This window comes from Acartia tonsa, chromosome 6 (genome assembly GCF_053477335.1).
Source record: "Acartia tonsa isolate MP-2025a chromosome 6, ASM5347733v1, whole genome shotgun sequence".
NCBI lineage: Eukaryota > Metazoa > Arthropoda > Copepoda > Calanoida > Acartiidae > Acartia > Acartia tonsa.
The window spans coordinates 10235364-10251259 of NC_137265.1; the positions used below are offsets into that span (position 1 = coordinate 10235364).

The following is a 15896-nucleotide window of genomic DNA, read 5'->3' on the forward strand; positions in this document are numbered from 1 at the left end:
ACTTTGCTTTTTCCAATACAGGGTCCCTAGAGGCTAGGGGCTCATCAGTTTATCTTTTTAAAATAGGTATTTCTTTGCTAGCATAAACGGTTTGACGGACAAACGAACGGAATAATTAAAAGAGAAGCTGAACTTCTAAAAGTAATTAACAGAAGCAATTTTAGGCAAAAAAAATAGAGAAACAGGTTTTGAAAAAAGGATAAAAATGAGGAAATTAGTTCTACATAATTTTTGGTAAAGACAAGAATTGAGTTGAGGCTTTTAAAAGGACTGCACTTTTCAGTTTTTCTTTTTAGTAAAGCTGCTTTTAGAGTAAGTCTAAAGATAACTTTTGGTATGGTTTTTAAAATAACAATTTTCTTTCTATATCTTTATGTTTTTATGCTATTAAAATGTTCTTAATTCTGAGCTTTTTGTGGATATAATTGTCCTAATATAATTTGCATAGAATCCTAAAATCCTATAATATGAAGTAATAAGCTTTTATGTCTGTAGCGAAGGATCTTGCTAACCGCTGAACCGATATGGTTCTTCTTTATAGTGGAGCCTCTTATAGGCTCTCACAGGGTTTTAGGCTATTTAATTTTTTTTCAAATAAGTCTGGGTATGGTTTTGGGCTATTTTTGTGCCCTCCGAATATAAAGCCCCTAGATGCTAGGGGCGCAGCTGCTAGTTATTAAATATTTTAAAAAGCTGAAAAAATGGAAAGGAAGGTCCTTTTAAAAATAAAAGTGCACCATAGCCAATTTTGCTCATTCAAATTATTCCAAACAAAATAGCCAGCCTAAGACATGTGTTCTAAAAAGAAAAATCACTATTATGACAAATTGTATTGTTCTTGGTATATGCTAGAATACAATAGAACGTCGGTGTAATATTTATCGAAATAGATATTTTTGACCTGCGGAAAGGGTAAAAGATAAAATTAAAATGTTTTTCCATCCCTTTCTCGCTGACAAAATTTAATGTGGGTGAATTTCATTTTGAGGGGAAAATTTAGCAAAACTAATTTTTCATTTTGGCCAACATTTTTTTAGTTATTAATATTCCAATTAATATTTTTGGTAATTAACTTTAATAATTACTTTAAATTAATTTTTAACACATATTTTAAGGATATAGGTATATTAAATATTTAATATATATTTTGTATGTAAAGATAAAATATAAATATGTGAAATGGCACATTACATATATTTGAAAAGGTGTTCTCATAATGGCACAATAACAATAAACAATAACTTTTTAAAGTCAAGGAATATTATTTGCGTTTTCTTCGCTTATAAATACATAATGGTGTTTACGTATAAATAAAAAGTAGTAGCATAGCTTCGCTGCGAGTTGGTCTGTTGGTTTGTTTGGATGGACACTACACCACCCCTTGTTCAGTGCACATTGAAGGTCATTTAATACATAACTAACTTAACAACAGTTGACAACATCCCCACAACAGTGAGATATGTTGTTGTTAGGTTATGCGACATTAAGATTACCTCTTATTCTATCTGTAACAAATGCAGATCTTCTGTATTACAGTCTACTGTTATTATATTTTGTAGTTTAGCTATGCCTTTCTTACTTGTGGACAAATTTGCCCTTGTTTAATAAGTAAATAATATAAAATTTAGTCTAAAAAGTTAATATAGAATGTCTAGTTTCGTGTTAAAATTTCTTTATTTTGACATTTCAAATATACCCATTAATGCTTTAAAACACACAAACAATTTCACAAAATTGTTTTCTGAAAAACATAACAGGCTTAATTTAATGTTTAGTTGTTTGATTTTTTCTTGATATTTTTCATAAAGCTGTCAATTATTACAAAAAAAGTCTCGGTTAATTAAACAAAAATACACGAAAAAAAATTATTGGGGAATATAATTTTGCAGGAAGGGGGGGGGAGTAGCCCCCTCCCCCCATATTTCCAAGTTCTTTAAAAAGCAGTCTAGCAGTTAGCGGAATCTTTAGCTTAAGACTCACAAACAAACATTCTATTACTTTTTATTACATATTTACGATGCCTTTTTATGTTATATTAAAGTTACCAAAAAGTAAAACATTATTACACTTGTTTTATATTTGTAATAAAACTAAAAACAAACCCAATGCCTTTTTAGGATTTAAGAAAGTAAACTTGGTCGTTTGTGTTATCAGTTGCGCAGCAATGACGTAATCACATTTGTATACAGAAGCAGCGCAGCAATAATAAGGCGACAAGGAATTAAACAATAATATTATGTATAAAAAACTTTTTTCTAATTTAGCAGTTATACGGGCCTTTTATTAACTAGGCTAAAACGGAAAGACATACAGACACATGGCCATGTTGTATAGTAGCTGCGCTATTTTTTAAAACTAAAGATCATAAACAGTTGACTTTACAAGCCATCGTTCAGCTGCACCAAAAAAAGACATACAGTCCGTTTAAAAATTTAACTAGAACAATTATCTCCATACTAAGTGCAGTGATAGTTTTATTTTTTGATAAAAAAGAACAGTAGTGTATTATACAACAAAATATAAAACATTTTAGACAAAATCATATAGGGATGGTGGAATTTTTAACCCAAAATTTTTTTGAAATCCATCAAAAATGTGGAAAGTTCATAATTTTTAACAAGTTAACTACAATTGACGTACATACAGACGCTCATCTAGTTATAGAGTAGCTTAACTCCTAAAGAACATAGGGTCGGTTCCCCAATATAAAAAAATGCAGCCAATTCTGATCAAAAACCCAGATAAAATATTTTCCATGCCTTATAGTTTTGGATGTATTCAAGGAGAAGGCAGAAAATATTTAATTTTTGTTACATTTTTATTTTAAAATGTTATTTTTTAAAGGTTATTTTGTTTTAAGTAGAAACTATTTACTTTTATTTTTGCCGTTGCTTTACACAAATTAAACGCTTCTTAGATCACATGCGACAAAAACACAAAAAAACATTCATTATTGACCTAATATTACTGAATTATACTTTATTTTTCAGGGTAAAATGAAAGGTTGCCATCCCCCCCTGGTATGTTTGTCTGTATAAATTTTGTTACTTGGTGCACAAATATTTTACAACATTTTTGGATAGAAAGTCAATACTTTCTTTTTTTAGGTAGCTTTTTGTCCCTTATTAACCACTGAACCAATTGAATTCACAATTTCAGAAAAGATTTACTTAATTTCCAGTATGGTTTTTGTTTATGTATCATTTCTAAATTCATGTCTTAGGTTTTAGGTTATTTTTCTGTCCCGTCCTTCATCTTCGAATACAGAGCCTCTAGAATCTAAAGGCGTTGTCACTAGTTATATATTAGTGTTTAGACTATAACAGTTTGTAGTAATTATTGAATTTGACTAGCAGAAAAGATAGAAATACCAAAAAAAATATACTTTAATCATTTAATGTGAGGTCTAAAATGTCTAACAGTCCTTTAGCCTATTCTTACACTACCCTCCAAAAAGAACTTTACTATAGAATGGCAATTTTCATAACAGCGAAGCTGTTGAAAGTGATAACAATTTAGACTTCATGCTTATAATATTGTCATCAAATTCTAAAACTTCAAGAAAATAATGAGCATTTTAATTGGAACTTAAAGTCAGACCCCAATTGTAAAAAAAACATGGCGGGCGTTAAAAAATGTTAAATCCGCTGCGCGACGTCATCCAAATTGAAGAAAAAAACATTTATCATATTTAATGATAGTAGGGGCTTAAGAAAAGGGTCGATTTCTGAGGATTTTTTGTGTTATAGCAATCAAAACACACTAAAGAATTTACAGCACACTTTAGTATGAAATTATTGTCGAATTAAAATGATCTTTAACATTATTATGGAGTAGAAATCTATGAAATAATTTCAAAAAATCTCCCAATATAATAAACGATGTTTACGGTGATATTTAATTGATAAACAGTCCTTGGAACCAAGCATAAGATTGCAATTTTAATAACAGCACCGAAAGACGGTAATTTAAATCTAGACACTTAACATAATAATTACAAATGGGTGAGGTGTTACCTTAGATCTTTAGAACGGCTATGCTTAAATAAAAATTGTTTTAAGATTTATCCAGAGAGAGAGGGGACAATGGGCTGTTTATTACACTAGTCCCCAAAGTTTTATAATAAGGTTTTCTTATTCGTTGGCTTAACAAATTTGGAGACTTTTAACGAGTTTTGTTTGGTTGATTCATCATTTTTGTGTGTCCAAACGTTTCAACCCATAATTATAATCTACAGAAGAGAAAATTTTGTGTATTATCATTGTGGATGTACATCAATTCAACAGAAATTGTATTACCCCTGGATATATCTTAAAAAATAAATTACAGAATATTAAATGAAAATTAACTGACGAACAGTATGAACTATAGAGTAGCTGCGCTTAAATTCTATTAAGGGCAGGAAATTCCTAATATAAATTTTTCATCTTCTTATGCTGAAATGTAATTTAAAACATCCATCTTAAAACTAAGGTATTTATTAGTCTGATGAAAAGGCTAAAAAGTTTTTTTTAAAGCATATTTTTGAAAAATCTCCATTAAACTTAAAAGGCCTTTTTTTTAAAAACTTTAGTAAAAACCTAAATTCTTTAAAACGAAACTATCTTTAAAAATAAATAAAAACATTGTGTGATTTAGAAAATACTCTTTTTATTTGTTTATCAAAGAGAAATCTCAATCCTAGCTGTTTTTGTTTATATTTTTTTTTATTAAAATAGTATTTTTCAATTCTTTAAAATTAAAGTAAAGCATTTAAACAAAAAAATATTAGGGCTCAGTAGCCATGTAGCCACAATTAAAACCCGAAAAAAAATGCATGTTTAGATTAATTTAATAGCTGCGCTACTTAAAATCATTTTATTATTGTTTATTTTAAGCTACTTTTTCTTGGGGGCAAATTACTAATCGATAAACATAAAGACTCCTTTTGTCTTATCCTAATACAAGCACTTAAGCATCGGCGGACCCACGGAGTTTATTATGTTTCAAGGTCTAAAACCATATCAAACTATTTAAGTTTAATAATAACGTTAATATGCCTTTCGCAGAAAACATATATGCGTAAAAGTGGATTAAAATAGGAGATATTAAAGTCTCTGAGAACATTGCAATATTTCATGCGCATATTGATTAGATTTATATGGTCCAGTTTCTGTATAGTGTACTGTCCAACATGTCAAAATCAGTGGATCCCTTGGTCCCCCATTAAGCATAAGATTTAAAGAAGGGGGGGGCTCGATAAATGCTTTTACCCAAAATCTTATCTTCTATGAGAAAGAAATAGAGAAATTGGTAGCCAAAGACGTTGCTAGCAGGAAGGGATCTTTCATCTGAGGAAAACCATTTTGTCTCCATTTTGCAAAATTCAGAATTATTAATAAGACAAATAATATTGTTTTCGTGCTGCAATTGATATAATAAACAAGACAATGAAATTTTGGAGGCAAAACAGTTCCCTTAAGAGATGAGATATGTTATAAAATTTTAAGTATGACACACTTAGAAATCATTTTAAAATATTAATCTATTGTTACTAGAAATTTCTAGTGGGACATCCATAAAGCGATCAATTTTAAGCCAGAGCCACGTCATATTGAATATGTTAAAAATATATCAACCACTACTTATTTCCAGGGAATGCCTTCCCCTATGAACGGGTAATAGGCATTGTAAAAGTAGATCTATCTAAAAATAATAATACATATTTTTTATATGAGAATGATTTTATAGCTTATAAAACTGATAAATTTGGCCTATTAAGTGTGTGTGTGTATATGTGTGTGTGTGTGTGTGTGAGTGTGTGTGTATGTGTATGTGAGTGTGTGAGTGCGTGTATGAGTAATTAAAAGCGAAGCTTTTCTATAATTAGGGTCGGTCCGTCCGTACGTCCGTCCGTCCGTACGTCCGTCCGTCCGTCACGGATAGCTTTTTTCGTTAATTTAGACATGTTAGAATTATCCTATCGCTTTCAAATTTTGCATGGTGATTCCTTTAGTAGTTAGGTACGATTTAGAAAGCATAGCAACTCTATAATCATTACCAAAATGTCCGTACGTCCATTTTAAACATGTTGATGTTTTTACTTTTTTGAATAGCTTTTTTCGTTAATTTTAGCATGTTAGAATTGTCCTATTGATTTCAAATTTTGCATGGTGATTCCTGTAATAATTAGGTACGAGTTAGAAAGCGTGGCAACTCTATAATCATTACCAGAATGTCCATACGTCCATTTTAAACATGTTGATTTTTTTACATTTTTAACAACAACTTTGTATGTGACCTAATTATCCGATTAGTCTGATTTTTGGTATACTGATTCCTGGGACAACAAAGTACAATATTATAAGCGAAGCAACTATATAATCAAGTCCTAAAAATGTAAGTATGTCCATAATCATTATCCTGTATCAAGCAGTTTTTTAACAAATTTACTTACAATTTTGCTTTGACTCTTATACATTCGCATTCTGATTATTCAGTTCTGACATCATACAAGTGTTAATGTCCGTTTGTCCTACCGTGTCAGAGCTTCGCTTTTATGGATGTTGTCATCCTTGTTTTAAATAGAGATTGTATCAGTTAATATTGTCGGTAAAAAACAAGAACCAAAGAAAGCAACACACAAAAATAATAATCACCGTTTTTATATCCCAAAAGCAAATGGACAACAATTTCCTTGTAGTTAGTTTTTGGAAGCGAGCATTTTCTAAAATTAGAGTTTAAACGTTAATACATCGAGACTTGAACGAATAATCCCATATTCTAGAAGTAAAAATGCATTTAATACTAGATTTATATATTATCGTAAAAGCAAATATATATAAAATATAAAATATGAATTATTTTGAATCAATTGAAATTATTTACTGATTTAAAATCAAAAATAAGATATATAAGGAAAATGTCATTTTAAGTGATTAATTGGCAATATTTGTCTTAAACTAGCAATAACTATCTCTATTTTCACCATTATTTGTAATTTTAAATATTGATAGCTGACCTCCATATGGAAAAAATGGTGCTTGTTTAGCCAAGATTTTAATCTAAAATGGCTTTAAATGACTTCCCATTAATGTGTTGTTAAGTACTTTTCCAACAACTTTGTAAAAGGAAAACAAAAATACCAATTTTTATCTTTCTTTCTAACAGTTAGAAAATTACTAACGTAAAATTCATAAAAATGATAAAAGTAAGAATTGGTTGAATTAAAATTAACAGTGTCCAAAATTTTCAACCAATAATTTCAATCTAAAGAAGGGAAAATTTTGTCTAAATTTATAATCCATTTAAGCTTCAAGTATTACCATGACTCTGAAGGTTTTGTGCTATTTTCTAACCTTATTTAAGCAAGCTTTGATTATGATGAACTTTAATGAGGTAAAATTACGGTACAGATTTAGGAAATTTCAAGAAGAAGGCTGAGATGCTTGGATAGAACAATGGAATATCAATTAAACTTCCCTCCAAAAAATAACAGTTTAACAAAGCGATTTAAACACAACACAAGAATACACTTCATGCAAAGTTTGGGGGATTTAAAAACTTTATTTATATCAAAATCAACTTGGAAAAAATTATCTAATTTAAATTTGTGGTATTTGAAATTTAACATACATTTTATAATACTATTAAAGATTTCCTAACTCTAAGCAAGCTCTTATTTTTTTATATGGAAAAATGGACTTTAAAGAGCCTAACGCATAATAACAGGCCCTGAAAACCGACTTACAACATGAGTTATCCCTCAAAATGGCTAAAAATATTTCTAATTATTTTGTTACTACTTTTAATAGATTAATAAGTGAATAAAGACTTGATTAAAAAGGAGGTTCGCTAATGAAGTTAAAAAATTCTCAAAAATTTTGGAAAAAAAACTTTTGCTTAAACAAGAAAACGCCTATAAAATCTTATATAGCAAGATATATTTTACCCCCAAGTTTCATTTAACCCGAAGGTTCTTTGAAAATATCTCCAAACAAGGAGAGTCATGTTATGAGGAGCAGAGCCGCAGTTGGTAGATATACACTGAACCCCTTTTATTCACGTATACTGCCGAGGGCTAACACAAGAAATTGGCTAATATCATACTCATTACGTGTATGTGTGTGTGTGTGTGTGTGTAAAGAGTTTAAGACAAAAACAGTCTTCAATTTTAGTCATACATGGATATTTAGGGTCTATAAAGCAAATATCTATAAAAGGGTTGCGCTGATTTTAAGTATTTTTTAAAAATGTTAGACAATTTTTTAACTGTTAATTTAAATAAGAACAACAGTTTTAGGCATTTTAAAACATGATATATATGTCATTAGGTCATACTTATAACATCTTTTTAGAACAATGGCTAAATCCCCCCGTTACTTTAAAATGTCGAAAATAACACTTTAAAATGTTGTAACAAGAATATTTGTGTTCACATGTAGCGCAGCAATAATGAGTTAATAAAATCAAAAACAGTTTTGTATTATGCAGTAAAATAGAGAAAAAAGGCCAAACTATCAAAGTCTTAACATTAAATTTGAAAGGGAGGAATAGGTTGCGCTAAAGGTGTGAGTTTTCAGGCTTAAAAATAGTAGTAGAACGATAATATTCATTAAATATGTGTATTTCTTATTGAAAGGAACTATAGACAATTTTTTTAAAAGTTAACATAAAAAACATCATTCTTCTACTACCAAGGCTATTTTTTTTGATATTTTTTAAGTGTTCGTCCGACGTAAGGAAACCTCCCAATTATAGGGTAGCTACGCTTGTGAAAATGTCAAAAACAACGCTAAAAATGTGCTTTTAAAATTCCAATAAATTACAGGGTTAAATTAATTGAATTCCGCGCAACTTGATAAGTTGATAGCCTAGGAATAATTTCTATAAATAAGCATGTAACCATCTCAACAGGGGGCTAATATAAAAATACAATCTAGGAAAGAAATGGGTTAAATCAACCCTTAAAAGATGGGGGAGGGGTTGGGGGGTGAATCAACCCCTGAAAGATGGGGTGAATTGGAAAGGGTGATTTATACAAAAGAAAAGGGGTGATTTTTTTTAGCCTTGTTATGGTTTTCAAAAACGTTTTTGTTTTACAACAAATATTTTAAGATTTAATCCACAAAATATGAGGGAAAAAAGAATGTCGATTAATTTTCCTGTAAGTTTTCAATTCTTCCATTAATAATTCATATTTGTTTCAGTGCATTACAACAAAATATAATGAGATTTATAAAAGAAAGTAATTTTTACCAGACAGAAAAGCTGGAGGCAACTTTATTTTTTTTTACAGTTTTATATGACATCTTCAAAAAAAAGAGCATCTTCAAAGAAAAAAGAAATTATGGGCGTTATTCTTTATAGAATTGGGGGTGCGTTAAACCCTGCTGGGTTTTTGACCTGACTACGGGGGGGGGGGGGTTAAGGGGAATTAAATTTATGATGCTGATTCAAGTTGATACTTTATTGGAAGGGTGCATAAATTATTGGAACATCTTTTAAATTCAAGGAATTGAAAATAAATATTTTTAAGAACAAAACAATTGCGTAAAAAGAACTATTAAAGGGAAATCATTTAGGTTAGTAAATCTATTTTGCCTCCAAATTTTCGATGGAAAATATCACGAATGTTTTATATTTTAGCGTTTGCAATACTAAGATGAGATGCAACTGTTATTAATTAAACAAGGATGACAACATCCATAAGTAGCGAAGCACAAAAAATCGTAGATGGGAATACGTACAGGTAGATTTAAAAGGTTTTTACTAAAATCAAGAATAGATTTATTGGATAAAATAAATATGAAACCTTGTTTTATTTTGTATGATGACGATGGTCAAAGTAAATTATATTAAAGATGCTCATAACAATGGGAAAAATTATTTTGATACTGATATCCCATTAAAGTTTGAAAATTGGATCAAAATAAACAAAGATCTTGGGAAATATGTAAAACATATAAAAATAGCCAAAAACCTGATAAAAGGCAGTCTGGCCGCCATGGTTGTTTTCTTAAAACGACAAAAAATTTAATTTTTAAATCCTTGAAAACTTTAAAAATTTGGAAAATCAGACCATATACAATGAAGATATGGAAAAAAGTGTTAAATATATTTATAAATAGCCTAAAACCTGCCAAAAAGGCAGTCTGGCCGTCATTTTTATTTCCTTTAAAGACGGGAAATTTAATTTTGATATCTACAACTGAAAAAATTTTGAAAATCGGACTATAAACACTAAAGATATGGAGAAAAATGTTAAAAATATAAAAAAACAGCCTAAAACCTGCTGAAAGTGCAGTCTGGCCGTCATGGTTATCTTCTTTAAAAGACGGGAAATTTAATTTTGATATCTATAACTGAAAAAAATTTGAAAATCGGACCATACACTGAAGATATGGAGAAAAATGTGAAAAATATAAAAATAGCCTAGAACCTGCTAAAAAGGCAGTATGGCCTTCATGATTGTTTCTTTAAACGACAGGAAATTTAATTTTGATATCTGTAACTGAAAAAATTTTGAAAATCGGACCATAAACACTGAAGATATGGAGAAAAATGTGAAAAATATAAAAATAGCCTAAAACCTGCTAAAAATCGGTCCGACCGCAAATAATGTTTTATAGTCAATTGTGCTCCTTAATAATGGGAATGTTGTCAAAAAATTTCAGCATTCTATCTTTTATAGGAGCTGAGTAAATCCCATTTCCCCCATAGTGTTACGGACTGACGGACTGACGGACTGACTGACTGACTGACGGACGGACAAAGTGAATTATAGAGTAGCTTCGCTACTAAAAAGAATATTAGAAAATTTGAGGGAAAAAACGTATCACTCAGAAGAAACTTCTAAAATATATTTTTTTTAAACAAGAACAAAACTTACCAAGCAGTCCGATTGTTTAGGACCAGTGCAGCCTCCCGCGCAGAACAGATGGCAACATTCTCGCGGCTTAGGACCAAAGCAGCGGCCGCTGTGGCACTGGGCAGCACAGTTGATTTTGCTAAACCGTTGGCAGTTTTCCTTTCCTTCGCCCCAGCAGCCACTCTGAAAATAAGGAATAGTTAATTATGGCATCGTATTATAGACAGCTTTCGCTGATATTTGAATAAACAATTATAAGATTAAAACCAGTTTTGTAAGCACCTAGGGGCCTATGGCACTGGGCTAAAAAGACTGATATTAATTTTATGATTTTTATTTTAAAATTCGTGGAAAATTGTCTTTAATAGGTATGAGTTTTTAGTATGGTAGAGAACCGGTTCAAATCCAACGGATATTGCGGATATTGACTAGAAGAAATATTTATTTAACGGCAAAAAACTGGTTTTGACATATTAATATAACAGCAAACAGTTTAAATAACAACTCTTAACAATTTTACACACACCTTATATTATCATACATATGTTATTGTTCATACATATATTATTCCTGAATATACCAAAAACAATTTTGCATTACTAAGGTTAAAGATCTTATGCATACTATAAAATATATTTCTAATTTGTACCCATGCATTACAAAATATCAATCCATTACAGATTCAATATCAATAGCTTAATATTGTTTTTATTTCAAATAGTATTTGAAATAATTACATTTAAGTAGTATTTAGTTCTATTATATTATATACAGAGGTCTAATGGGATCAGTTAATTGACGATAAATTGATTTACATCCCAATAATGATAAAACAAAATTGCCATTTCTATAGATTAAAACTTTGACTGAAACATTTAAACAACTAACTTTATGAACCAACCAATCAAAATTTAATAAAAGTGCCCAGCAAATAAAAAGTTAAAATAAAACTTTGGGTACCAGTGTAATTTACAGTATAATGTTCCTTCCCTTCCTGGATGTCCCAAATGCAAAACCTACTTTGAAAGTCCCATAACAACTGGTAAACAAAAAATGTCGCATAGAAATCCAAAAAATAATTTACGCGACAGTAAAATAGATTTTAACAAACTATTAAGTCCACAAATTACTTTATAAAGATGCAAAAAATAAACAAGTTTTTAAAAATATAGGTAGGTATAAATCAGCGAGTTGATATTTTAATCTAGCTGATTTAAGATATACTATTCCACTGGACGGCTTTCCTGAAAGTGCCTAGTAGAGCACAGAAACCCCTCCCTATCTTTTAAGAAAATAATGATAAGGGGTGGTTAATTTTAGTCTTGAATGTTACATTTGCCTAGCCCCGCAGGGTCCGAAGAGGTTATGGCATAGAGAAAAATAGAACCCCATCCCCATTATTTTTAATTTACTTTAAAAACGAGGCACTTTCAGGGGACTACCTTCCATTCTAAGTTTATCTACTCTATAATTAACGTTATTCTGTCCGTATAAAATGAAAAACTAACCTCACAAGATTCATGACAGAGGGTACAATCCCTGGGTGGCTCGGTGAAGTTGTACACGTACACGTACTTGGCCTCCGCCCCAGAGATGATCTCGTTCCACTCGATGGTCTTGATGTGGCACAGGTTGTAGTTGTTCAAGATGCCCACGCTTCCTTGGATAATGTCTGAAAAAAAACATTTTGATTTTAATTTTGTGATATATGTAATTCATTAATGCTGTTTTAACTACCTAAATCAATACTTATATGTAAATTATATTATTTACTTTTTAGAGTTTAAGCAAAAAAATACTTTGTATCATGGAAAGAAAACGAAGTAGCGGGTTTTATCGTTTTTTCACATAAGCTCTTCTCCTATTGATAGCCCTTGCGCGGTGCTGTAACACAGCGGGGTAATCATTTACATTTATCTAACCTAACTTAACCTTAAATAACCTATCAAAAGCTACTGTAAAGATACGACGAAACCTGCTACTTCGTTTTCTTTCCATGATCCATTCTTATGCTTGAAAATAAATTTTCAAATCCGAAAATTTAAGGCCAATAAGCTGTAAAAATAAACTTAATATATTATTTTAAAGGTCGTGCATTCTTTTAAAATGCTAAAATGTTATATATATGAAGATAAGTATTATAGTTTAATTTAGAATCCATCATATTTTATTAGGCCCAGAGTTTTAGTACTAAATGCATTTCAATGTGGGAGGTTCTTTTTCTTTATAGCTGCACTTTCAAATTTCTCTTTTCTACAACTTTTTTTACATGTTTTTTTATTGCTTATGCAAAAATGATATTTATAATATTAGGTATTATTTAACAAGGATGATAACATCCATAAAAGCGCAGCGCTGGAACGGTAGGACAAACGAACATTAACACTTGAAGAGTGACAGAATATAAATCTATAAGTCGAAACAAAATTGTAAGTAAATTTGTTACAAAACTACTTAAATACAGGATACTGTTTAGGGACATACTTACATTTTTAGGTCTTGAATATAGATATGCTTCGCTTTTAACAAGTACAAATTTATCTATAAGTAGCAAAGCAATAATAATATTCCTTCAGTTCTATTTTTTGAAGGTTTTTTTGTGCTTTTGACTGACTGACAGACATACAGAAAGACAGGCCTTTATAGTTTAGTAGCTTCGCTACTATGAACATTTTAATGACATGAGAAACGATTGTAAGGTGTCAAATTTCTTTTTAAAATTATCTGTTTGGCTTAAAACCGGATACGTAAAATTAGAAGCTTTGCTTATTATTGTCATAATAAGGATGTTTATTATTTTAAAGGATGTTTTTACGTACTAATTACTTAGGGAATTTTTTAGTTTTCCCTGATTTTTTATTAAGATAACACTCCCAAATACTTTAAAAACTTGATGATTTTCTATATAAAATGAAAATGTTAATTTCTAAGTGTAAGAACGATTAGTAAAACCATATGATTTCTCCTATGTTATTATTTGATTTTGGGGTACTTGTTTTGACCAATTCTAAGGGTTTAACCCTTTGAAGACAAACATGCATTTATTTGTTAAAATTTCTTTGTTTGAATTGTGCTTAATATTGGACATGACAAAGCAATAAATTAAACTAAATATTGAAAATCAGTTTAGTTATACAGACAACTGATATTCTTTGTGATAAAGTTTATTATTTTTAATTTCGTGGAAAATTGTTTTTATTAAATGCTATACATGATTTTTCAGTATCGCTTAGCCTTAGAACCGGTTCTACTTAAGCGAATAATAGTCAGTTTCGTAGCCATACTGGAATAGTTATTTATCATATCATAATATAAACAGTTTCTGTCCCTTTGGCATCTCGGGGCTAAAGACACTGGTTTTAATCTTATAATTGTATATTTTTTTACTATACGGTGCAATACATAATTTTTCAGTATGGCTGAGAACTAGTTGTAATCCACCAGATATTAATCGGTTTCGAAGCCATACTGGGAAACAGATTACTTTGTAGTTGTCCTCTTTTTTTTATTAATCTACGTTTCGTCTGCGAAGGGTAAAATCTGGTAGGCAGTAAACTGTAATTTAACCCTATATACAAGCCCTAGCCTGCCCCAGAGGTATAAACCGATCAAAAGGGATCATCAATGCTTATCTCCCCCCCCTCCCCCCCTAACAATCGCCTAGCCCTACCAATTATTGTATATTAACATGTCTCTTGCTGTATATTGTTAAGGAGTATTACTGACTGCATGCTAAATGGTACACTACACACTATAATTACCCCCCCCCCACTCCTTAACCCTATCTGTATCTGTCCTTTGTATTTATCTTAACCCTATTGATGGTGGGGGGGGGGAGTGCCTATTATTGATGCCCCGAGCCAGAATACCTACCCAATTACTTTTGTTCCCTTTTATTATGTTACACAAGCAACCTAAAATTTTATTTTGAAAGTTTTTGGCTTGAAGGAAAAAACTAACTTATTGCTTAGGATTTTGTTTTTTAGAAATAAAAATTTATCCTCTTTTTCATGATATGCAACTTTTAAAATAATCTGTAGTTAAAATTAGTTAAATATAGGGTTTTCCCCTAAGAAAAGGGAGGGATTAGGCTATTAGTTAGATTTCAAATAGGGACAGAGGGGGGGGGGGTGATACCAAACCCCCTGCTATGAGTAGCTCAGTAACCAATTTAGAGGATTTTTTAAATATTGGTCGCACCAAATGTTTAAAAATTATGTACGCCGTTCAAGAAACAAGTTAAAAATATGGCTTCCACTAAATTATACCCTCTTGTTTTAGAGGTAGGGATATTTCATCTCATAATACACTATATTGGCCTAAACTTAGACAATTAAAACTTTACCTCTATTATCATTTTATTAAATTGAAAAAATTGTGAATCTTAACGATACATAGAGAGAAATTGAAAATCCAAAAATTCTTTAAAAATTTAACTAAAAAAATTGGAAAAATTGGAAAAAAATACATCAAAATATTTTATATTTCTAATTAAAAGAACTATAGTCTTAAAAACAAAATAAAAAACAGCAATAAACAATATAAAAATTAAGATAAAAAGCTATATTTATTTAATAAATCATATATACTAAGTTATGCCAAGATAGGCATACCTAATTTTTTTTGAATCCTTATATCTGAATAAAAAGGGAGTGGTTTTTAATACTTGTCATACCGCCAAGTAGTTTTTTCCTAGGCAAATCTTTTTTTTACAATTTCTTTTTAATTTCTTTCTGTAGATTGATTTTTTTCTTGTAGGGAGATTGTATTTTGCATATGTAAATTAAATCAACAATTTACTTTGGACACTTTTTAGGAGCACAGTTACTCTATATTTTAGGACTGTCAGTCCGTCCTTTACAGTTAATTTCTAAAAGAAGTTAAAATGTCTAAAAATTTTTTTAGATATCCTATCAAAAATAGTTAAAAACCTTTCCTGGACCTTTTAAAAAATTTCACTGTTAGGGAGAACCATATTGGTTCAGTGGTTAACGATCTACCACACAAACACACAACCAATTACTTTTAGATAAGGATTTTAATGGCT

The 15896-nt window shown here is 30.2% G+C and overlaps 1 protein-coding gene across 5 annotated transcripts in view; it reads right to left on the minus strand.

The window, feature by feature from the left end:
• The window catches only part of Egfr (epidermal growth factor receptor), a 155330-nt gene that overhangs the window by 18322 nt on the left and 121112 nt on the right, over positions 1 to 15896 (minus strand). For all 5 annotated transcript variants that reach the window (XR_013880421.1, XR_013880423.1, XR_013880422.1 and 2 more), the window contains exons 5-6: positions 12358 to 12521; positions 10871 to 11032 (exon numbers count right to left, since the gene is read on the minus strand). Coding sequence is in view for 2 of the 5 variants with exons in the window: in XM_080163438.1 (XP_080019564.1) it covers positions 10871 to 11032; positions 12358 to 12521 (326 nt within the window). In the remaining 3 variants the exon portion in view is untranslated. The remainder of the gene's footprint in view (positions 1 to 10870; positions 11033 to 12357; positions 12522 to 15896) is intronic.